Genomic DNA, 25,993 nt, shown 5'->3' with positions numbered 1-25,993 from the left:
GTATTTTACATTGGGCATATTGTTAGACTACTAAGAGGTCCTTGCGTGCGTTGTTTAACGTCAGGCATGTTGTTGAACAGCTAAGGGTGGTCCTCGTGCCAGTATTTACAGAAGTAGTCACGGTAGTTTCAACCGCCCGATAATCTCCTTCCTAATTCCGCTGTGGTTCGTAGCACTGTATGTTTGTCTTTGCTGCCACTGGCACGGTTGTCTTTCTTTGGGCCCATGGTAAAGGAAATTGTCGTGAAAAAAATCAAAATGCACTCGCGAGTATGGAGCACCTCCGGGAGTATTTACGATCTGACTGGAAATAAGCAATGCATCGTTTCAACTACCTCAACGTGAGCATTCGGCATTGCTCGGCTCTGCTCGGCTTCACTCGGCTACCCGTTTTCAAGTTTTGTTTGGCTTAGCTTGTTTTGCTTGGGTGTTCGAACTCCGAAAATAAGTTCAAACTCCGAGGCATTTTTTACTCAGATTTTTTGGTTGAAGTCCAAATTGTACGAGTTCCGAAACATTCAAACTCAGAGGTTCCACTGTACATTATTTTTTATATAATCCTTGGTCTAATATTCTTTAATATTACATAGATGACGCCGCGCCTTACAGGAGGCTGACATGTTTCGGCGCCATCTTTCTGCTACGAACACACGAAGGAGAAGAACTTTTTGAATGTAGTTAGCCTCTGATGGTAGTTGCAGATCATGTCAGACCCAATGGGTCGACCTCTGCTTACCTTCCACAGCTGGGGGCCTGCAGGTGGTCGTTGTTGAGTCCCGTGATTCGGGATCCAGCAGCTTGTCTGATTTGCTCATGCTAGTTTTTGCTATCTTCTCCTGCTAGCTACTTTTGTTAGCCACTCCAGCTAGTTCTTGCTAGCCACTCTTGCCAGCTTCCTCCCTCCAAATAATAATTGGTAGTAATTGGTGGTAGGCTTGCACACTTTAAAATGGTTGCATTCTATAATTTCACCATTAGATAGCACTAAATTGTGGACAGTAAACATGTAGTTTTGATATTCTGTACTCTTAGGGGTGGCGTGGCTCAGTGGTAGAGTGGTTTTCTCCCAACCCAGAGGTTGTGGTTTGGATCCCATGCCATTGTGACCATGTTGAAGTATCCTTGAGCAAGATACTGAACGGCCAGTTGCTCCTTATGCTGCGTCATCAGTAGGTGAATGCAAACATGGTGGAAAAGCGCTATATAAATCAAGTACCATGTTGGAAACAGTGATGAGAGAAGATTTCCCTGCTTCAGGTTGTCATTTTTCGGGCAATTTTGAATATATACAAAATGTCATCATCCATGCATTAAATCAATTTTCTTATTCCTGCTGTTTTTGATGTTTTGTCTCAGACAGCGGCTGTATGACTGATTAAGGGCGTCAAATATGCTCAAGAGATATAATTTTTCCACCTCTTATGGTGTGTTCATGCGCACATGGATGCTTAATATTGCCGTTAAGACGAGACACACACACTCGCTCTGACACACAAACCCACACCGAGCAACCCCGACGGGACCTTCTCACCCAGCTGATGCAATCCAACTGAAACCGCCTGCAACACAAAAAGGTTGCTCATCGCAGCTCCTACACCTGCATGACATGTTCGAAGCGGGAAGTCACTCAATCACGCGGCAGAAGTGGCTTCCTTATTGGCACTACGATATTGAGACGGCTCTATGCTAATGTGACTCTCGCAAAGAGTGTTTTTGTGCGCTAAATGAAAAGAGATGTGAATCTGGGCGATGTCCTCCTTTCTGAATCCTCATTTCCTTCTCGGATATCTCTATCTTATCCCCCCCCCTCCCCTCTCCCCTGCCTTGCCCATCCTCCACATTCTCTGTTCCAAATCAACCCATTCTGCCACATCTCATCCATCCTAGCAGCCCCTCTCCCTCTCATCGATCTGTATTAGAAACAGGATATGAGGAACTATGCTATCTTATCACAGATCAGAGAGTGAGAGAGAGTGAGTGAGGGGGAATCAAGGACGGAGGAAGGGAGAACATGTTTTGGAGGCCGAGAGACAAAATGGGAGAAAGCGAGAGAAGAGAGGAAAAGGTATTGTCTCATCCCTCTCCTGTTGCCAACACAGGACTAGTGAAGCACTGTGGGCCTAATTGGACCGACAATTGAGCTCCGATAAGACCCACACTAATGAATAAATGAATGAGAAAATAAATGAATGAAGCCAGCCCTTGCACGCTAATGTAAGCAATACGAACACGGCTCGGCCATGACGTCAGTGAGGCTGCTAATTAAAAATGTTGTACGTTAAATGAGCTAATCAGAGCATACGATCTGTTCCAACCTAAATAGTTCAAGGATAAACACTGATGTTACAAACGCTTGTGCAAGCTGTCTGCTTGTATGAATTGGACAATGGTGACGGCCATTTATCCCTCTGGTGCAGATGGTGTAGCACCTTGCGTATGGCCCTGGCCCTGCCCTTTTTCCTGGACTGGCAGTGTGTGGTAAGAGTCTAACCTTTCTCAGTACGACAGGCCCTGCTGCCACGGACACGAGCGCCATGGCTGATCCACATGCCCAGGTTCCTGCTTATCACCATATGCCCGATCGTGCCTTCACCTTTGCACAAACTCACACTAAATGCATGAGGACAAAGACACACACGTGCACACACACCTACTCACAGGCGCTGGCATGAGCGACACATCCTGACCTCTAGCTGTTCTACCTTGGATAAGCAGAAGGAAAGCCACATGTAGATGGAGAGGCGACGTTGGGGTCAAGGAGCTAGCTTTGGAGAGGAGCCACATTGTGAAAGCTGTAGGTTTGACACAGTGACACATTTCTCACACACTCGATTGGTTTTGCTCTTAGTTCTCATAATGAAAACAGCAAAAAATTGCCGACCAAATTAAGACCCCTGCATTACCCCTTTTCTAAATCGAATATTTGGTCATATAAATGCATATTGTTCTTCTGCACATGATCCATTCGCAAGGAATCTTGGTCTGGACTATTTCTATATGCGGTGGTTGGATCTGCTCGTTTATGGAAAAAATAGTAATCACGATTATTTTGGCAATACTTGAAATCACGATTATTCAGGCGATTATTAATTTTTTGGCACAAAACAAGAAAATGTTTAAGCATTTAAAAATGTTATGACTAATTAAAATGTTTTTTAAATATTATATAGTAATTATGTAAGTTCCTTTTGGACAAAACAGAATTTATAATAATATATATTTATAATAATATATATGTATTTATTTATTTATGTTGGCAAAAGTTGGAGTGCAGCTTGTGCACTGTGCTGGGCAATCATTTATTTTTTGGAACAAAACAAGAAAATGTTTAAATGTAAAAAACAAATAAAAATATTAAGTCAAATACAATTCTTTGACACTAAAATTACGCAAGACCCTTTCGGATGAAACAAAATGTATTAAATTAGTTATTTTAAAATTTAAAAAAGGTGCAAATGCATACATTTAAACAATTCAAAAATGTGTATTGATATATTTTTTACGATTAAACTGATTTTGTAATTGTGGAGTATAATAATTGAAATTGTAATTGAATCCGAATAATTGCACAGCCCTAGCGTTGGTCATCTTACACTGAAGAATTCATTGATTCCGTTGCGTGTTTTTACGTTATTTTCTGTCTCTACGGCAAAAATGCCAGTTTGTATATATACACACATATATATATATACATATACATGTATGTAAGTCTGTGCGTCTGGCGCACAACCTACTGGAAATACACAAGCAGAGGTAAACAAAAATGACAGACAGAATAACACTTTTGCAGCGAGGAAGAAAAAATACGTACTTCATTAGTGTGATGAGTGACATGGAGATGACGTCTCTTATTGACTGAAAGTTAAAATACGTCTATTTAAATAATGACGTCTTTGCGCCGCTGTCCGCTCACGCATGTTAGGGTTGTTCCAAATGTTTAAGAACACAACAACAACATTTTGACTATGAATTAAATATTGACTGCATGTAAACAGTACTACAGCATACAGTTATTACAGATATGACATCTTCTCCTTCCAGCAGGAAATTGTCATCCCAAGAAATGTTCAAAAATTAGATGGCTTTTTCAAAAAATTTGACCATCATCAATGTGATCTCGTGATGGTGTTTGGAGATTCACCAGCCTGTGAACACTGTATGTGTGTGCTATGGCTAAATGATTGTTTGTAAAAAGTCAAAAATAATATTACTCAAGTAAAAGTAAAAAGTAGTCATCAAAGAAATCACTCAAGTACAAGTAAAAAAGTATTTGCTGAAAAGAATACTCAAGTACTGATTTCTTTTTTTGAAAAACAATGTCATCAGATAGACAAAAACATAAAATTATGTGCAAATCTTCAAATCATAAAATAAAATGTTTATAACTTTTTGAGCTTGTTGTGTACTAACTTCTGCCATGGTGCTTAAAACTCATTCACTGCCGGTTATAGCTGTAAAAAAATAATTTGAACAATTTTTTTATTAGTTTAACATTTTTTTCCCACTTTTGTTAACAAGAGTATGAAAACCTAGAATTGTTTTTATTGTACATTTAGAACAGATATAACATTTGTGATTAATCGTGAGTTAACTCATGAAGTCATGCAATCATTACGATTTTAATTGCCCGACGCAAATTTTTAATTGTAATTAATCGCATGACTTCAATAGTTAACTCAAGATTAATCATACATTTGATATCTGTTCTAAAAGTACAATACATTTTTTTCTAGGTTTTCATACTCTTGTTAACAAAAGTGGAAAAAATATTTTATTAATAGAAATAGTAATTTTTGACGTCAATAGCCATCAATGGCAGTGAATGAGTTAAGCAGGCATGTGCAATGAGCAGTGTTCTTTTATTTTATTTTTTGCTTGTTTTAGAGCTTAACGACCCACTTACAAGTTAATTGTTTGATTGACACTAATATGCGAAGATGACGCTCCCTCCAAAAACAAACGGTGGAGCGCGGGGGAGGGGATTAGGGGGTTGAACGGTTCTCTATAAAGACTCGGTTCCCATCGCCACATTGAAGAGCCGTTCGAAAGACTCGATTCGTTCATGAACGTCACATCACTAGTGTCCGCGGAAATGTTCCCACACAGTCAGTGAAGCGGAGCGCTTACCTGAAAATACGCTAAATGTAAATCTAATGTATGAATGTGATGGCGGGTAACGACTCTAGTGTAGCCCAATAGAGTGGAGTAAGAGTCGCGTTACTTCTTCACACATCTACTCAAGTAAAAGTAAAAAGTATTGTGTGGTAAAACTACTCTTAGAAGTACATTATTTTCAAAATGTTACTTAAGTAAATGCAACGGAATAAATGTAACTCGTTACTACCCACCTCTGCCCATTGGCTACTGATACAAGGAGCTAGTCTTCCGGGGGTCTCTTCCAAGTTCATTACAATCATTTACAACCCATTTTTAAACATACACACTCATACACGCACACATACACTAACCAGAAAAATAAAAACACTACTGTAAATAAATGAAAGCTCAATGTCAACAACAGGTGACATAAATCCCATGAAAAAGTTTTCTGTCATTTAGCTAATATATTTTCATTGTCAGATGAATTTGGAAAGTTACGTCAATTCAGCGTGATTTGTAGACCATAAGTTGTTTTATAAGAGGGACAAAGGTACAAATATATTGATCCGCCATGACCTGTGAATTACTCATGCCTACATGAAGACACTGATTCATAATATTGTCAAAATTGCGCTTATTTTTGTTTGAAAATTTCAGATCACTCGTGCGATTTACAATAATCAATGAATGTGAATATTTACCAAATGCGCTTGTAATTATTTGCACAAAAGATGGACAATTTTAGAATAGTATTTTTTTTCTTATTTGACTAAAAATCTACTTTTTCGGCCCACCTGTGATCAAATTGGAGTGAATGTGGCTCTGAAAACAAATGAGTTTGACAGCCCTGGGTTAGTGTGTATTTGTTCTCATTTATCAGGAGAGACAACACCATGTGGAGGCATGCCACATATTCGGCCATCCAACACACAGATGTGGTACATGCCTGCAAAGGTGACATGAGCGCCCGCTAGCAAGTTTACTCATTGTAGTCGAGAGTGCACCTGAGACCACTTGATCGTGTGTGTGTGTGTGCGTGTAAGCACGCACGTTCATTCTACATGACCTCCATCTTTCATCTGTGGATCAAGCAGGCTCCCTCTTTTCACTCTTTTTCATTTTCAATCTTCACATCGGTCCTGACTTCTTTAGTCTTCCTGGCCCCCGCTTTTGTCCTTCACAGTCGCTCTGTCCTTTCTCTGACTCTGTCACACTCCCTCTGTTCGGCGTTGGCTGTGATCAATTAAGAAACATTAGTCCCACTGATATTCCAGGCGACACAACCTCAGGAGGCTGCTTTCCCCTTCATCTCTCCTCTCTTCAGTGTCTCCTCTCTGCACCTGGCTCTCTTGTCACTCCTAAAAGCAGCCTCCATTACTTCACGCTCTTCTCAGGGAAGCAAGCAACAAACCCTTTTTGAGTAAATCTCCTTCCCCCCACCACAGTGGTCTTTTACCCTCGCCTCTTATGGCGCCGACAGTGACATAGCAGCCCCGGTCTCACTCTTCTCTGTGTCTTCAGTCATCAATCCTCCTTTCCTTTCCCGCTTAAGTTCTGGCAACATGGTGACAGTGACGCATCTCCCTTCTTCGCATCTGCCCTCTCTGCTCCAAACTCCATTACACCCATTTCTCATTTTTTTGCCCTTTTGCCTTACTGGATGTCGGCAGTTTGCCGTGCATGATGACGGACCTGCATCTGCTCCTGTATGCCAGCCGCTCACCTGTATCCTAGCAACAACCTCTTCTTTTGCTCTGGCGTGCGGAACACGGAAAGCAGACGCGGGGCAAAATCTCTCATTTTGTCATTTACGACAGCCGTGCCTTCACATGGGGGCAACACACCAACAGCAAAAGCTCACACGAGTTGTGTACATTTGTCATCGGCACGGCTTTTTGCAAGATAGACTTCAAAAGTTTCAAATTTTTCTCTCATTTAGTCTTTTCTATCCGTTTCTTAAAGAAGTTCTGAAGCTCTATGTGTAGTCGAGAAAAATAATGAGAGGGGAGAATGTTTGAAGGCCGGTATCGTCACATTGTTACACAACGAGTCACACGTGACCATCCTGTCGCATGTGCACACACAAAAACGCACATGCACCAACAAAGAAGAAAAGTGCTGTTCAGGCACATGTGTCCTGGTGTAATTTATGAGGGGGAGCTCCTGGGCGAGCGCCTCAGAGAGGTCCTCTTCACGCTGCATGGCTCTGGGCACTCTGTTCAATCCTGCCTGTAAGCACCATGCTCTAGATACACACGCACACACACTCATTCACAGCACACAAACGATGTCGAAAATCCCCTTATGAGCAGTGAACTCTTTCGACTGAAACTCACTGCACGATTACGGCAACAAAAAGCTAGGTAAACACAAGGGTTTCAGGCTTGGCAGCTCTGCTAGAATTCTGTTCAGCTCAGACAAAACATCAAAACCATCCCTTTACAACAGCTGAAAACGGCCTTGGAGTTTTCCAAATTAAGAATAACAATAAGCTATTGTGCGTCACACGTTTTATTATAACCAGCTTGACAATTATACAGTATTTGAAAAAATAGCATCAAATAATCCTTGAAAACTGAAGGAATTAATTTTTCTTATTTACGTGAGACAATTAAGATGCATTAAAAAAAAGAGCAAACTCACTGTCTTGTTGTCATTTCAGGAATGTAGCCTTATTTTCTTTTTACATAAATTAATACTCAGGGTGGGTATCTTTCTCATGATTCGATTAAATTCCAATTTTTGGGTGTGCTATTCAAATTTAGAATCATTTTGATTCAAAATGATTTGATTGACAATGATTTCTACTTCAATTTATAGATTTGCAAAGAATCCACTCTAGTCTGACTTGCAAATGCTAATTAGCGCGCTACTCGTAGGACTTTTATCACTCAAAAGAACGGCTATCCATATAAAACGCTTCAGGAATGTATACAGTGAAGCATCTTAACATTACTCACTGGCATATGCTCTTCCTAAGCTGCAAAAAAAAACTACTTTTATTGGCATAACTTGATCGTGACTTTTTCCCTTCTACTCTCGAATGTGGCTACAACTTAACCTTGTATCAGAACGCGCGGAACCACACTGCCCCTAATTGGCCAACTTGTGTACAACATGAACAGCGCTCCCAATAAAAGCACATATAAACAAGGGCAAGACAGTATAAAATAATTTAAATAAAATCTATTTGGGGATATTTAAAATGGATTCTGAATCGTACTAAATGAGAATCGCGATCCTTATGAGAATCGATTTTTGGCACACCCCTAACGAATACATAAAATTTGCAACTGCATTTCAGTCATCACAGGAGTGAACACAGAGAGCACTAGTGAGTCTTGCTTGAGGGACAGCTAGATTGATAAATCGCTAGATTACAGGAAGGATATGAGGAGAAGGGGGCACCGATCAATCAATCCCCCGACATACATCCAAGGAGAGAGAATCAGGGGCAAAATATTTGCTGCTCAGCTCATCTATGGCTGGCCTATTTAGTTAATCAGAATGTCTATTTATTTCAAATTAGCCCACATAAACGCATGCACTTTCCTCATTTGACAATAGCAGTGGCTTGCAAATACTATTTGAATTCATATGTAATGGAAGCATCCAACTAATACATAAAGTGGGCATAATGATAAATCATTTGCGTCCACAGTATGTGCTACTTAAGGATGATGGCATGTGAGGAGGACAGACCCCCCCCCCCCCCCCCACACACCACCCCCACCCCCGCACCCCCTCGCATCCCCAGCTGCACAGCTCCATATGTGGTTGTCCAGTGCAGTGTGACCGTGAAAGCCCGGGAGGGAAAGGATCTGTCTTAATGCCAGGGGCGAGGGGCCTTGATCTGCTCAGGAGGACTCTCAAGGGCACTCTGTGGGAAGAGGTGAAGTGTGCCCAGACCACCCCCCACATAAATGCAATGCACACACAAGTAGAGACTCACAGAGGAACACACACACACTAAAACAAATACAGCATGTGCATGTTGTGCACACACGTTTGCACAGTCACATTCTGGACAAATCTAGCTGGGAACCTATAGATGGATACTGACACACACACACACACACATATATATATATATATATATTGATATATAAATATATATCAATAATGTACGACATTCTAAATAAGTTATGTGAAGATGATAAGGCACGGGACATTTCTGCTGATGTGACTTTTATATTTCACCTCCCCTCTCTGGTGATTCTTGTCTCAGGGGTACGAGGCCAATCAAGGGCTTTGGAACGTGTCTGCCTGCACCATCTACCACACCCACGGACACACACATTTAGTCCGATTCTCTTCCTGTCCTGCACCCCAGTGAATCACGTCAACAAATATTGTGTGTTATAGATTACCAGAAGTGCACACAAGTGGTACACAGTTGTGCACGTGTGGTCAAAATGAATCATGGGCGTCAAAATAAAGGATGAGGAATGTGCCTAAACATTATGGGGCCAGTCAAACAACAAAGAACATTACTCATGGACTTCTTTTAGTGAACCCTATGCTATTCCTGTGGATTAGCGGACGAGTATAAAGACAGGTTGGTCTCAGTGCGCACAGACTGAGCTGCTGTCGGTGTAAGGATTTACAAAGTGCTTGTTCCCATAGTGGGGGAAATTGAGCATTCCCATGAGCATTATCCGTGTATTGTCCACGTCAAGTCATCTGATTATCTGCTACAGTACAGTGACTTGACAGTCAAGTTTCTATAGGCTTTAAAGGGGAAGTCAATCCAGATAAAAAATCTTGAGAATAATATATCTATGCAGCACCACAAGTCTATATATGGTATTCAGGTTAATATTGCACCAGTGGTATATGAGTTAAGCAGCAAAATCCAGCATTTTTTTAAATCAATATCAGAAGGCGGCCATTTTGCCACTTGCTGTCGAGTGAAAATTACATCATAGTTGCTGAATCTGAGCTGTGATTGGTTGTTACCTGAGACCTGTGCAACATTGATGTCATCTTCAGTCGACAGCAAGTGGCGAAATGGCCGGCTTCTGATATTGATAAAAAGAAAAGCAGCTGGATTTTGCTGCTTAACTCATATTCCATAAATGTAATATTAATCAGAATATCATGTTTAGACTATTGATGTCACATATAACATATTAATATCATAAATGTTTAAGATTGACTTGCCTTTAACTTCCAAAATAGGAATTCAACGAAAACTGCATAACTGAATATGCGATGCATTGTTTTTTACAATGTCATTGTCACTGACATTGTATTTAGTTTTTAGTACTTGAGGATTTATTTAGAAATCTACACAAGAAAGTATTTTGTTATGTGCTCAGTTTTTCTGGTCATAACTTTGAATAAAAATAACTATGCGTGCAATTATTTACATGTTCATTGGTTCTATTTGGTTCTCCTTTGAGTTAAAAAAAAAGAAGTTATGAACTGTTTATTAAATTCATCTGCACTGTTGGTATGTTTAATTCCTAATCAGAAAGGATCACTCAATCTTGATGAGTGATATTAGTGAAAGACTTCTTACCGATAAAGTAGGACAATAGTATGGCCAGCAGGGCAGCTGCAGCAATGGCCGTCACCGCTGCACATTTCCAGCTGCAGTACTTGGACGGCTTCTTTAGCTTGAAGGCTGAGCGGGAAAATGTGTTTCTGGGTAGCAAACGAGGGGGCGGAGAATATACTGTTCCAGAAGTGAGAGGGTAGCCGGGAGAGGAGCTACTGAACAGCGGGGTGGTCCCTGACGATGTCTTGAATAAGAAGTGCCTGAAGACAAGAAAACAAGACACAAAAGATGTTAGTTGTCAATGCTGAGGGTGTGTACGCTGTCACACCAACAAGCTGAGTTTTAAAATATGTTTTTTTTTGTTTTATATATATATATATACACGGTTAGCATATTTATGTGCATTCAAAGCTCATCGCTCAAGCATCAGAATGCCTAGGACGGTGGCTGTTAAATAGCACATTTTGAAAAGATTTTTTCATCATATTGAAAAGAAAAAGTAAACGGTATGTTTGGACTGAGCATTGTAAGGAAAACATGGACTGGACACTACAAACTATCAATGAGATTTTAGGCCGTTAGGTCACACATGTGCAATGCATGGTCCAATTCTTCCTTCCAATGTACTTTTCCCGCCTTTGAACATGCTTGATGTGATTGTGCCTCCAGTTCCATTCCAAGGTCACTTTTGAACCTTCATACGGTCTTTTATTTCCGCTAAATTCCTTTGCTTTGCGTCTGTTCACACAATTTATATTCCTGGGCCTTCACATATGACGGCTGTGGAGAATCTTTGTTGTTCCTCTCTCCTGTTCTCATTGCCCCGGTGGGGTCAAGACTCAGAGAAAGGATAAAAGAGGAATCTAAACCATCATCCTTTTGCTCATATTACCCATTATCCTCTGCTATTGCTGCACCTGCTCACACGGTGCACAGCCGCTTCAGCCTTCTCACTTTCCATTTTATTCTTTACCCATTTCCTATGCTATTATTTTTCTGAAAGCATAAAGCATCTTACATTATGCATCCTTTCATTCTCCTATAAAAGCCTTTTCTTCTAAGTCTTTCTTTTCAGACTTACGTTGCTCTGACTGACAAGACACACTGTACACGTGGAACAAAAAAAAGAAACACAGGGCTTGAAGAAACTTTTTCAAAGGACACAGGAAAGTCTTTGTTACACCTTTGTGGCACCTTTCACAACACACTTTAATGCATGTACAAGAAGTGAGATGGCACCACCAATTCAGCACGTGTGTGTGTGTGCTTGCGAACTGTGTTTGTGGCGGTTACAATAATTATACACTTATATTTTATTCATACTTATACTATAGACTTATCGCGTAATGACCAAAATGGACAAAATCTTTTTTTTCCCCCCAGACCCGATAAATGGTCGTTTACATGCGTGTTTGTTGAGACTCACACCCGACTCAAATTATTTGTGATGATACGCTCTGCTTGGCCATCATTGGTTGCTGGGAATTTGGTGTACTCGGTAGTTAACTTGTGGCTGTTGTGATAATTTGTGTGATTTCTTCATTTTGGTAATTTCTTCATTATGTCAAGCAAAAAAAAAAGTAGAGCTGTCAACGATTATTTTTTTTTATCAGATTAATCACATCTTAGAATTTTGATTAATCACGATTAATCGCTTAATAAAAAAAAGGCTTTTTTATCAAATAAAAAATCCCGGCAAATTTGAAGAGCACCGGTTATGTGTTAATTCTTTTGACATTTCATGTTATGAGGAAGTCTTTAACATTGTTTGATCCACTGCACACACTCATCCTCCTCTTTTTCCAATTAGTTAATTACTTGCATAATTTAAAATGAAAAAAAAAATCTGACCCCAATATTTTTACATGAACAAATCTTCTAAATGTGATACGCAAACATTTATTAAATGCTTGTAATTATGTTTATTGCTCAAACACAACCTGTGCTACCTTAAAAGTAGCCATCCGCTGTCACGCTAAAGGATAAACTATGGTCAAAATTAATAAAATTAATCTGCGTTAATTCATGATTAATGCAATCATTTTTTGTGATTAATTAATCAGTTAACGCTTTAACTTTGACAGCACAAAAAAAAAAAAGTGGTCGGACACATATATGCAGTAGAATTCGCATGTACAGTATAACAGAACATATGGTGATCTACAGGGTTCAATTCTGGGGGCTCTGCTGTTTTCATTGTATCTTCAGCCCCCGGGCTCCATTTAAAAAAAACCCAGCTATGGTTGTTTTAAAGTGCTCTATAAATATAGAGTTGAGTTGAGAGATGGGAGTCAGTGTCCTAACTACATGATTTGCAATTCTAGTCCAGCAAAACAAAAGGAATACTTCCTTTAGCTGCATGGAGATGGTAAATACAAGAACACAATGCTTTCTGAATTCAAGATGAAGAGAGCCAGATTCAATGAAAATACTACTCTTCCTGTTCATTTGGGGCACTGGTAAACCCTATACCTATGTCTGGAATATGAAAAAAATAAACAAACAAACAAATAAATAAACACTTGAATAAATAAATAAATCATTTATATTTAAAAAAAAAAAAAAAAAAGTTTGGCGAACGCACATAGGAAACTGGTGGGGTTCAGTATGTCCAACAAGGTTGAGAGCCACTGCACTAAATGGTTTGGCTTGACTGTTTCAGTTTGGATGCTCATGTGTCCCGTCGTTTCATAGGCACTTGCAACTCTTATCAACAACACTTATCTCATTTATCAATGAGGCGCAGCAGTGTACAGTAGCACTAATGGTAGCCAAGTAGTGCTAATGCTAGGCAGTGCAACCACGCACGCTGGCTCACAGTTACCAAGTGTAATGGCAACAATTGGAAATGGAATCAATTGCAATGTATCAAATGAGTTCACACATCTTCGTCTTGTATTGACAGTACAAAATGGTTTGCCAACAAAACCTATTAAGAAGGAAGATTGGAAGGTACAGTGGAACGAGAGCTCTGCATCGCCTTCACATGAAAATGACTCAACCTCCCAAGGACTAGCAGTAATCATCTTCTGTATAATCGTCACCGCGTCTTACACTGGACAAGGTATGTATTTGATATTTATTAAGTATGTAGCACCTTGAAGTTTGACCACAATCTATTGAATAGTTATGGCCAAACTTTTTTTGTTCCTGAGTCCAAGCTGTCACATAAGTGTAAACAAAATAAATAATAATAATAATTCAACCTCGAATGTAATGTAAAACATTTACAAAACACGCATCATAAATATCTTTTGATAACAAGCGGCAGCTAACCCAAGGGAAACTAGCTAGCGCCAATCGGTAGTCGCTAACCTAGTATTTTACATCTTCACTCAGTGCCTGTTCTTGTGTAATAACTAGAGCTGTCAAACGATACATTTTTTAAATCAGATTAATCACATCTTAGAATTTTGATTAATCACGATTAATCGCTTAATAAAAAAAGGCTTTTTTTTATCAACATTTTTTCTCCGCCAAATTTGAAGAACATTGGTTATGTGTTAATTCTTTTGACATTTAATGTTATGAGGACGTCTTCAACATTTTTTGATCCACTGCACATGCTCATCCTCCTCTTTTTCTAATCAGTTAATTACTTGCATAATTTAAAATGAAAAAAAAATATGACCCCAATATTTTGACATGAACAAATATTATACATTTATTAGATGCTTGTAATTATGTTTATTGCTCAAACACAACCTGTGCTACCTTAAAAGTAGCCATCCACTGTCACGCTAAAGAATAATCTATGGTCAAAATTAATAATTAATCTGCGTTAATTCATGATTAATGCAATATTTTTTTGTGATTAATTAATCAGTTAACGCTTTAACTTTGACAGCACTAGTAGTAACACAAGCAAATGACACCGCAGTGCTCATAGAAATTCCCAATTAAAGTACTTAAACCTACTAAAATAAAACTAGTAACAGTGCTTAATATAACTAACACTTCTGCTTGGTCATCCATATGGCTACAGGTAATCAATTCTTTATTTTTCTCTGACTATAGGCGAAAGGCAGACTACACCCTGAACTCTCCTGTCAGGCACATTAGCTTAAAAAAGTAATTAGTTAAAGTTACAAATTACTTATAAAAAGTAATTCAGTTCACAGGACATACATAGCGAAAGACATTCTCACATTCACTTGGGTGGAAACTAAATCCAAGTTGCCTTCACAGAAGTCAGTCTGGTAAGCAACAATGTTCTCAGTGAATACAAATGATAGCGTACACAGTGTATTTTGGGGGCGCTATTGTTATTCCAGTGGAAGCAATAGCTCCTTTCAGCGGCCCCTGGTCCTGCTTGTCTGCTATGTATAAAGCAATGCTTTGCACATGCTCTATGTTATAATTTTCACTGTCTGTTTAATTAACCATTTTGTCAATATTGTCAAAGTATTCTTTCATTTTTGCCCACAATGTGTGTGCGTGCGTGCGTGCGTGTGTGTGCATTTAAAACGTGCCAGTGTTCCCTTTTTTCCTTTCTTTGGCTTTATCTGTTTTCTGACTAGGCAAAAAGGATCAATCATAATCCACCACTGTTACTGGATTTGAAGACTGCTATTTTAAATATGCTTACCTACACTCTACTGTGAGATCCCCTGCATTCCTTTGATGTCTTTAATAACTGCTGTTTCATAACAGCATGTCTTCTCATCTAAGAACAGTCGGCAAAGACAGGTGATGTGCTCCGAGCATGACGATATTTTGTGGAAACAGCATTGCGCTCGCTATCAATTATTCATTCAGCCTCTACTGTCTCTCGCCCTCTCATCATCGCATGCCACTGATTGTCGGATTGGCATCCTGCTGGATTCTTTTTTTCACGTCCATGGTCCCTTTTCTACCTGTCAAGTGAGTTTCGTGACAACAAGGGAAAACAGGCTGGAGACCAGACGAGCGAAAACTCGACAGAAGCTGAAAGATGGCGCGCACAAAGAAACATAAGGTTATTCTCTAAAAATAACTGCCTCTCAGTGACAAAGCAATCAATATTAATATTTATGCATAAGCTTACGAAAAACCAAATGTAAGAGCCCTTGTGTGTACATGCAAACACGCATCAAGGTCAACCAGCATGTGCCTTTGCTTCAACTTACTTTCACCACTTTGTGATACTGCTGGCAGTGGTTATTAACTCATTCACTCCCAGCCATTTTCACTGAAGCAACCCACTTCGCTCCCGGCTGTTTCACTGCATTTTGACTGATTTTGCAAGGCCCACAGAATATTGTGATCTATTATGTAAAAACATGGAATCTACCAAAATAAAATATATATATATATTTTTTGTATCTGATTCTGTTTTGCAGCAATTAGCATGAGAATATAGCTAAGTTTCATCATTATTCACAAATCTGTTGAACACACTAGTGAAAAGAGCTTGTTGCAGCATGGCCCTGGCTGATCTCTTATACTCTGCTGCCACCTGCTGGCCGTTTTTTTGTAATAACTATGATTGCTTCTTCTGTATGCTCTAGCATTAAAAAAAAACAAAAAACACAAACAAGACGTATAAATATGTTTTTGGGACCATGGCATTGCATTCCATGTGAGACAATGCAGTATATAACCCGCATGTATTTTAGTCGTTCAGAGGGGCCGCTGCAAGCTTGGTGTGAGATGAAAATATGTCTACAAGCCATACTAATTACTACTAGAAATGGAAAGTGTCTAATGCTCTCTGGGGAGGTAATTGACATTGATTTATGTTGCAGAGGACCATGGAGGGTTTCTATCATAGCAGGCAGCTGGCAATCACAGCTCTGTATCATTAAGCTGGGATATTTGTGTGTGTGTGTGCGTGTGCTTGGATGTGTGTGAGCACCGTGGAATTGTCCTCGGTGGTCCAGCATGGAAACGTCACACATAATTAAAGAGTGCTGACAGAGAGCCCTCAGCTACACCCTTTTCCTCCCGCATGGCTCGAAGCAGCAAGTTGTCATCTAATGCATGCAACTCTCACGCACACACCGGGAGCAGGCACACACTAACTCACACACTGACATACATTTACACGCAGGGACTCCTGCCCACGCACAAACAATCACAACTGATGTGGGTTTTATTTTTGTGAAATTGCCCTGCATGTGCTTGAAAACACTTAATTTGCATTTGTATGGAAAATAAAATGAGAATGCAGAATGGACACGGGGCTGAAGATTAAAAAGAAGGGATGATGTATTTTCACTCCTTTGCAACCCCGTCGAGAGAAAAGAGGACCTGGACAATTAACCACAGAACAGAGAGCGTGCCGGTTAATTAGCAGGAAGTCAAATCAAGCATTTCCCTTGAGCGGAGACGTTTTTGCAAACATGCACATGGGTCTTTATTTTTTCAGTTTTCAACCATGTGGTTGCTCTGGATAGAACTGTACTGAGGGAATGAGCATGATCAGAAGACAACTAATAGGACATCAACTGGGTGAAGCTAGATCTGAGCGTTAAACAAAGGGCTCAAGGATAGCGCCCCGAGAATTGTTTCCAACCACAATTGTGGGAATGGCTACAAAGCAGAAGGACAGATGGATGAAGAACAATGGCCGTTCTTTTGATGCATGTTCTTCTGCAGGAGGACATGATTATTTTTGAAAGATCAAATGCATCACAGTTAGCTCACATGGCGTGCTAGCGACCTGCATATTTTGATTGTAAGTGCTACCATAAAAAAATGTACAACAGGCAGTGCTTTAAACGGTATTATTTTCAACTCAGATCAGATTAATAAATGTGGCGTAGCGTACAAGTTTTAAGGAACAACCTAAAGAGGGGAAGGGACAGCTAGTTTAGCGCAGACACAGAGGTTCAGAGAGAGTGTCTGCTGTAAGGTGCTGGTGAAATAACAGCGGGAAAAGTGTGGGTGTTGAATTCTCTCGATTGGAAAAGTGTGAGTGTTGAAACACCTGCGCTGTACTCGACTCCACTCCAATATCAGCCTAAAGTTTATCTGCTTTTCTATTAGTTTTTTTGCTTTGAGCAAATCCTTCCAATTAACAATTCCGAGCTTACGTTACAAGTCAAAATGTCGGCCAACTTACTTCTCTGTCCACTGAAAAGCATTGGACATTTGATTTGTGAGGATTATTTTGATTTCAAAATGTGATGAAATGTCATTTGACTACTACAACAGGCAATCGGCCTGGTTTGTAAGATAGTCACACACAAAAGCAATACAATACGCCATTTTGTTTTCACCGTTTCTTTTATCATATTGTCTTTTAGCTTTGTTTTTGCCATTTATTCTTTTTTCGTTTAGCTTTTAACTGTTTTAATTTTGTTGTATTTTAGTTTTTAGCTCCAGTGTTTCCTGTGCCCTGACATGTTTTTTTATTTTTATTTTTTTATTGTATTATGGAGGTTTTAATTGTTTAGCACCCCGAGTTGCATTTTAATGTATGAAAGGTGCTTTAAAAGTTTGATTGATAGATGTGCATTGCTAAAATTTCAGAAATGCCAGGTTTTTTGGAATTGTCAATTAAATAAAATGGCCTCATGTTTGGGGATTAAAGTGGCACTTTCGCACTGTTGCTTCCATTTGACTTAGGTGCATTATCTCCCATGTGCTTAAGTCAGAAAAGGCGCTCTGCTACGCACATTTTTTGGCTGCATTGATTCTCCCATCGACTTAAGTGTGTCAATTACACACCCTCATGAAATGTACAACACTCTGCGTGTAGCGACATTTAAACGAGGACGTCCCCTGTCAAATCTAGCAGTGTGCGTATTCTCAATGAAACATCATATTGCACGTTTGGATTCGTTTAACTGCTTCCGTGCTCCGCTGGTGACGACCGTGTCACGCCGAGCGCCATTCGCGCTGGTGGCTTTGTGTTTGTCTGAAAGTGCATTTCATCACAAACACAGTCATTCTAATTGTGGCAATTGCAACTTAAACTTTGAAACATTTGTTTTTATTTGACAGATCTGCTGCCACGCCGGTCGCAAAATCCACAGAGGTGCCATGCTCATGTCCAGCATTGCTCGGCAACATTTAAACAAACACTCACTTTTAAACTAATGAACTAATGCATTCAGTCACGAGCAACATACTCTGATTAAATTGCATTAATTGTATTTATTAAATACAGAATGAAAAACAAATGGGGAAAAAACTCTCCTTCAAAGTAGCCCGTTAGATGAGCTGCGCACATTGCTGAGAACGATCACTACAACTTCCAGCATCCTCACAATTCAATGAGTTTTCACCGGTTACGCAGGTAAGTGCGTCAGAAGCCGAGATGGGAGAATCACCACACATTTCAAGTGTGTAAGAAGCACAAACGGGAGAATATGCCCTTAATGATGATGCTATTCAGGGATGGGCAACTGGACCAGCAACAGCCACACCCTGAGTTGGCCCATTGATTAACTAAAAAAATAAAATAAAATAAAAACAAAGAAAAGTTTTTTTTTCCCTCTTTACAAACCCTCCAAAATTTTCACAAAATGATGATAAACATTTATTATTATTATTATTATTATTAAAATACCCCAAATACTGTATAAAAATACTGGGAGGGGATCTGCAAATATGCACAGATCTGAAGGTGCTCAATTGCGAGTGAGTATGCAAGGGTCAACTGTAATTTTAAGTTGCAACATCAACATTCACCACTAGATGGCAGAATCTACAGCAAGTGGCAAAATATGGATAAAAACAGGTGGATTTTGCTGCTTAATTCATATTCCACAAACACAATAGTTATCTGAATACCGTGTTTAGACTAGTGGGGCTACACATATTATTGTAAAGAAAATGCTTGGGTTCACTTCTCTTTAACACATTTGTTGGTAACCGAGCAGCCCAACCCCCTTCACTCTCTGCCACTTTATCCTGATAAATTGAGATACTGCACCCATCATATTGATCGTATTTCTCTCCCTGAGAATATTTCAGTTTCCCAAGTGAGGGGCAAACTGTAAATCTGGTGTTTTATCACAAAACCAGCACAAATCTGAATGTGCACTTTTATACGCACATGTTGTCACACAAACTCACACCAGTAAAATAAACCATGTTGTATCATCTACCCAGTCTTCTTTTTTATCTTCTCTCTCACACTCCCCAAACAATCTCCTTTTCTCACCACATATCTTTATTCATCTCCCTATCTATTTCTTTCTCCCACCTCGACTGAAAACTACGCCTTTCCATTTTCTTATCCCGTTCCTTTCTTATATTCTCAGGTTATATTTCTATGCTACATCACTTGTAGGGTGTTTTCATCTTTCTCTGCCACTGCCAGTCATCCAGACCCTGGGGTGTTCTGAGGTGATCAATCTTCATCCTCTCAGCGCTGTCACGCTATAGGGTCAAGCCAAAAGACACACGCATGCACACAATTGCAAAAACGCGCGGATGACAAATGCCAAGATATACATACAATTCCAGTGAGGAAAGTTTGCATTCAGGGAATCATACACAAGCGCGGATGCAGATGAACACGAAAAGTCACACTATTATTTGTTGCTTATAGTTCTGTTTTATAATGAGGTATGTTCAACCAATGTTTATATTGTGGGAGTCTACAGTCACACTTTAAAATCAATTCTGTGGGTAACAGGTAGTCAGTGTAGGGATTAAAGAACATGCGTGATATGCTCGTTTTTTAATAATTTTGGTTGAAACTCTGGCAGCAGTGTTCTATATAAGATGAAGTTGACAAAGAGTCTTTTTAGGACGGCCCAAACAAAAGACGATGAAGGCGTGAATGAGTTTCTCTAGGTCTTGTCTGAACATGAGATCTCTGAATCTTGCATCCAGTGAATCAAAGGCAGTAAAAGGTTCACGAAAATTAACTGTTGTTGCTAATTTTGTCCAGTGCGGGGTGCATTGACGACCACTTAAATTACTTTGTCAAATTTGACTGTTTGTCAAGATTTGATGCAAAAGAAAAATTCAAGAAATTTCAGATTACTCTGCAATGAGATGATAATAAATGGGAAGATTTTCAGAATATTTGCACACACACACACGCACGCACAAAACAGTAAGTATTCTGACCCGTTAGCTTATTGGACCATGGGCATGCTGGTTCGGCCCTCTTTAGATCAAATTTGGGTTTAAGTGGCCCCTGCATTAATATGAGTTTGACACCCCTGATCTAAGGGATCATACTCACTAGGCCAGTGTTTCTCAACCCTGGTCCTCGGGGCCCACTATCCAGCCTGTTTTTCATGTCTCCCTATTCGACACACAGCTGATTCCAATGACAGCTCTTCAGCAAGCTCTGGAGAAACCAGATAACGATCCTTACCTGCGTTTAAATCGGTAGACATTGGAAACAGGATAGTGGGCGCCGAGGACCAGGGTTGAGAAACATTGCACTAGGCGACAAAAGCTAGGAAAATATGCTTGTCGTCTGCGTAACTATGATAAGTAACATTACTGTTGTGAATGACCAGACTCGGTTGAAGGTATGTACAGGGTAAATAAAAGTGGTCCAAGAATCGAACCCTGAGGGACTCCGCAAGACATGGCGACCCACTCATTCGATACTTTTATCAGTGCAGTCTCAGTGCTGTGGTGTCGTCCGAAGCCTGACTGAAATCCATCCAGGAAGCGGTTTATATCTAGGAAGTCATTCAGGTGAGTTTTCAATAATTTTCCCAATAAAAGAAAGATTGGAGATTGTCCAAATTGCCTTTGTTTAGTTCAGTTACTGTCAAACTAACATCAAACTAGAGGGGAACTGCACATTGTATTTAAAACAACAACCACATACTGTATTCCATTTTTCAAATGCACCTTATGCTTTAGTACTATTTTGTATTTATGAGAGCAACAGTGACTGCAAATAACTACTGTGACTGCAAATTTCCCCCGCTGAAAGCCACAGCTACACCGGCTTTCCACATGTACACATGCATCAGTACAGACTGAGCATAAAGCTGCTATCAGTGAAACTGAATTAAACATAGCCAGGCCTCATTAATTTTGCAAAGGGCCGGCACACTGGGGAACGCATCCAAAACCATCAGTGCTGGAAGCCCCTGTGCCCAGCAGGAGAAACATAACTGCAGCTTACGGAGTAAATGCTCAAAAACATGCAGATGCAATTGAGCATATATGCAGCGTCACTCTCACCGCATGACTCATGAACTGCAAAGCCCTGCAGGAAGGCTCCGCCCCAGACGTGCTCTAGTGCACAGGGAAGAGAACATTTGTTGGACAGAGTGGATTGTTTGTATCCTTTTTCTCTGCAGGTAGCACGCTAACAGAGTGCAGACTAGCAGCAATGAGCTTGAAAGTGTAATTCCTCAAGATGAAGAGGAAGATATATTGGAGTGGAAGGCTTTTGTGAATCAAAAGCAAATTGAAATGTTTTTGTCAAGATGCTCACGTTTTCTTGCATCCCGCTCCATGAAAAAAATTTGATTACTCACTAGGGGGCAAAATCTCCCATGGGCTTAAGTTAGAAAAAGCATGAGGCTGCACACTTTTTTGGCTGTACAGATTCGGCCATCGACTTAAGTGTGTCACCTACGCACCTTCACGAAATGTTCATACTCTAGGTGGAGTGACCTTGAAATGAGGGCTTTTCCCTGATCTTTTTTTCTATTTGATTCACCACACAAGCATTTCGTGCTCAATTTGAGCCATCTCCAAATTAAGCATTCACTTATGAGCACTGAATTCTATTAAATTGCTTCTATTGAATTTATTAAAAAGTGGAACGCAAACACTAGTGGTGCAACCAATCTCAAGAGTCAAGTTAGGATCGGATCATGGATTTGAGTCATGGATTGGATCGTCTTTTTGGATCAGCAAAAAAAAAATAATAATAATAAGGAAAAAAAGATGAATAGTCTTCATTTATTTTGTAAAATGCATTTCCCATTTTTTTAATAAAAATTTAAAATGTAGCCGTTAAAGGTTTAGGAACATTAGTCATACATGGACCATGTGTAAAATTTAAGGCACATTCCCTTCCTTTAAAGATGGAGTGTGAATTACTAAGTAGCCTTGGTCCAGAATATTGAAAAATAATTCAAGTAAACCAGGTACAGTACCAGCCAGACACTCGTTGATAATGCTAACAGCTACCTGCTAGCCACTTACGTCGGAGACTTCTGCTGTATTATACAATGACGGGCATAAATAATTAGCCGTTTCTTAGCGTCCTAAATTAGTGATTGAATATGGCTATGGGATAGCATTGTGTTGATGTTGGTCGCAATTACAATGTCAATCAAAACTAAGATAAAGAAATCCTAAACGTCTAAAAGGGAAGTCAAGCTAGTCACCATGGCACAACATGGGCCAACTTCAAAGTAAAAGTTTACTAAGGTTATTTCCATTGCCGTCAATATATTATTTGTTCAACTTTATTTTGAAGTTAGGCTTAGCGTGTTACATTGAGTATGTTTCAGCTTTCTTGACATGTCTGAATGGTGTCGACTGTAAATGCACACTTTTTTTTCCCCTTTTTTCTTTCTGATCCGAACCGACCACAGATCAATGATGAGCCGTTGCACGACTAGCAAACACACACTCCTTCAAAGTAGCCTGTAAATGAACCGCTCTGGCGAAGATCAGTATAACTTCCAGAACCACTACACAAGTTAATTTCACAATCAAAATGTGACATATTTTCAAAAGGGATCTCTATGGAATTCACGTATCATGAAAACTCCACCATCTGGAAATTAGGGCTACCCTTAGAGTTCACCGAATCACGGCTTTTTGGTGGTTGTGCACATACTTCTAGTCAAACACCTAGGACACTACTTTATTATAATATTGGTTGTTATGGTGATACTTGGAGAGTTAACTATTTCTGGAGGTAGTACTTGTCAAAAGTTTGAGAACCAGTGACCTAAAAAAAATTGTGGTCCAGTACTATTTCCTCCGCAGCTCTCATTATTTCCCATTTGCTGACAGCAATGCTGTTCAACAGCATGTGTCTGGCTTTCATTCCTCACTACTGATTACTGGGCTACACTTACTGTCAGACGCTTTAAAAATCAGCATCAGGTAAACAAACACATTGACTGTAAAAATAGAAACAAAGACAAAAATCTCTGACCTGGTTTCTAGTGGAACATTGCTGTTGAGTACCCAGCTATCTTGGAGCTGCACCGACTCGGGAGTGGTGGGTCCGTCGCCGGTTCCTGGAGCCGGGGCGTGAATGGGGTTGCGTCCCCCTCTCAGGGTGTTTCTGTTTAGGCTGTTGGCAGACTGGTGTGACAAGGTGTGATGGTTGTGTGGAGGGGGCAGCGGAGGCCGGAGTTTGGACTGGGTGTGGTGGTTGGCCACCCCTGGAAGAAAAGTCAAATGAAAAAACATTTCACACAAAGAAATGACAGATCGAAAAGGTGAATCAAACTCAGCAAGAAATCATTAGCGCTTGATGTTGAGCAATTATGTTGGTAAAGCAGGTGTCACATTTTAAATGGCGATGATTCATTAATGCAGAATTTCCAGCAACACAGAAATGAATTCATGAGTCATTGCACTATATATTTTTAGCTCATTAACCTAAGGCAGTAGTTCTTAACCTGGGTTGATCGAATCCCAGGGTTTCAGTGAGTCAGTCTCAGGGGTTCGGCGAGGTCAAGACACACATTTGACTCATATGATTTGTGTTGATACGTCCGCTTGGCCATCGTTGGCCACAGGTGATCACGCTACATTGCTTGGCCTATCTGCAGGGAATTTGGTGCACTCAGTAGTTGACTTGTGGCTGTTGTGATAGTATGTTGTGTGATTTCATTTTTGTAATTCCCTTCACACTAAATACTGTATGTCGAGTAAAAAAAAAAAGAAAGTGGTTGGACCAATATGTGCAATATGAATTCACATGTATAACGAAACGTACGGCGTTCTACAGGGTTCAATTCTGGGGCCTGTGTTGTGGGAATGCTGAAGCATTCCCATATGTTATTGTGATTTTTATTCTCCACACTTCTTTGCCGTGTAACAACTCCCACATAAAACTTCCGATTTACACCGTTCAAATTTCAAATTTCAACTTGCTTCAAAAATTCACGCCTCCTGCGGTATATATCGTCTGATTCCACATTACTTACGCTATTTGCACAATTTAACATTACAGGATAGGCATTGAAATTTCCCCACTTTCCCCACAAAGTCCCACTTTCCACGCCCACTTCCATACATACAACTTATTATCATTACCAGCTGTCTGATATTGCTCAGTGGCGCAGTTGGTAAAGTGCATTGTTCATTATACCAACTGTATATCATACCAGGAAACGCATTATAATTTCAGTGAAATGATTAAACACGTGCATTGATAGCTTTCAGCTTTGTACAAAACACCCTGAGCCATTAGCTACAACAATTCACTTAGCTCAGTGCTTAGAACAATTGCCTGACACCACGGAGAACCTGGGCTCAAACCCCGCTTGGACCACATCTTAGTACATTCAATGGTTTGAATCCCGCTTTAGGCTGGTTGCAGTTCAACTTTTTTTTTTTTTATCTTGCAACTACAATTAATATTACGTTATTTTCACATAATTTATCTTTCAAAAGCATTCCACAAACATTCCACATGCGTTCAGCTTGTATAAGCATTCCAATTTCAGCATTCCCATGCCATTTCTGCAGAAATGGCACTTTTTCTAGTTTTCATTGCGATTGCTGCCCCTGGGTTACATCTTTAAAGTGATCTATAGAGTTGAGTGATGGGAGTCAGTGTCCTAATTGTATGATTTGCAATACCAAGTTGAGCAATTCTAGTATCGTAGGAGCTATCTAACAAAACTAAACACTTGGGGATGGGAAGAAAAACACAACACTTTTTGAATTCAAGGTGAAGAAAGACGGATTCAATGAATACTTTTCATGTTCATTCTGTTCACTAGTAAAACCTTTACTTATGTTTTGAATTTGAGACAAAAACAACAACAACAACATATTTTAACAATAAAAAAAGGGTTTGGTTGATGCGGATAGTAAACTGGTGCGGTTCAGTACCTTTAACCACTTGAGAACCACTGACCTAAGGTAAGGTATGTGTGTGTATGGGAGGTGGTTATGTGAGCAATATAATAGCACTCAGCATTGAACGCTCCCTTCCTCATCTTTGCTCTTAGACTTAGGCCAAACCTGTCAGCTAGAATCCAATACTGGCCCTTGCAGCATCGAGCTAATGGACTGTTGAGTGAGCGAGCTGCAAAAACAAACCCGGATGACCCAGACACGAAGACCCATTCGCACATCCCATTTGTGTCTGAGGCTCTGCGTGTGCATCATAACCAAGAGCTTGTCTTGTGCGTATGTGTATGGATCAATAAACTGCATTCTGTACAGTGAGGGTGAGCTCCACAAAGTTGCATTTGCATTCCTTTTAGTACATACACATGCACACACACACTCACTGATGCACATTCACGCATAAGCCAAATAAAATCA

General features: G+C 39.9%; 1 protein-coding gene across 4 annotated transcripts in view; it reads right to left on the bottom strand.

The window, feature by feature from the left end:
* The window catches only part of LOC147168211 (teneurin-2-like), a 277,180-nt gene that overhangs the window by 54,499 nt on the left and 196,688 nt on the right, over positions 1–25,993 (bottom strand). For all 4 annotated transcript variants that reach the window (XM_086085533.1, XM_086085534.1, XM_086085535.1 and 1 more), the window contains 2 exons: positions 23,640–23,871; positions 10,625–10,863 (listed from right to left, as the gene is read on the bottom strand). In XM_086085533.1, coding sequence (XP_085941659.1) covers positions 10,625–10,863; positions 23,640–23,871 — 471 coding nt within the window. The remainder of the gene's footprint in view (positions 1–10,624; positions 10,864–23,639; positions 23,872–25,993) is intronic.

Source organism: Leptonotus elevatus, chromosome 9 (assembly GCF_054856555.1).
Source record: "Leptonotus elevatus isolate MCC_2025b chromosome 9, RoL_Lele_1.0, whole genome shotgun sequence".
NCBI classification, from domain to species: domain Eukaryota; kingdom Metazoa; phylum Chordata; class Actinopteri; order Syngnathiformes; family Syngnathidae; genus Leptonotus; species Leptonotus elevatus.
The sequence above is the reverse complement of the archived record's forward strand: the minus strand, read 5'-3'. Positions and strand labels throughout refer to the sequence as shown.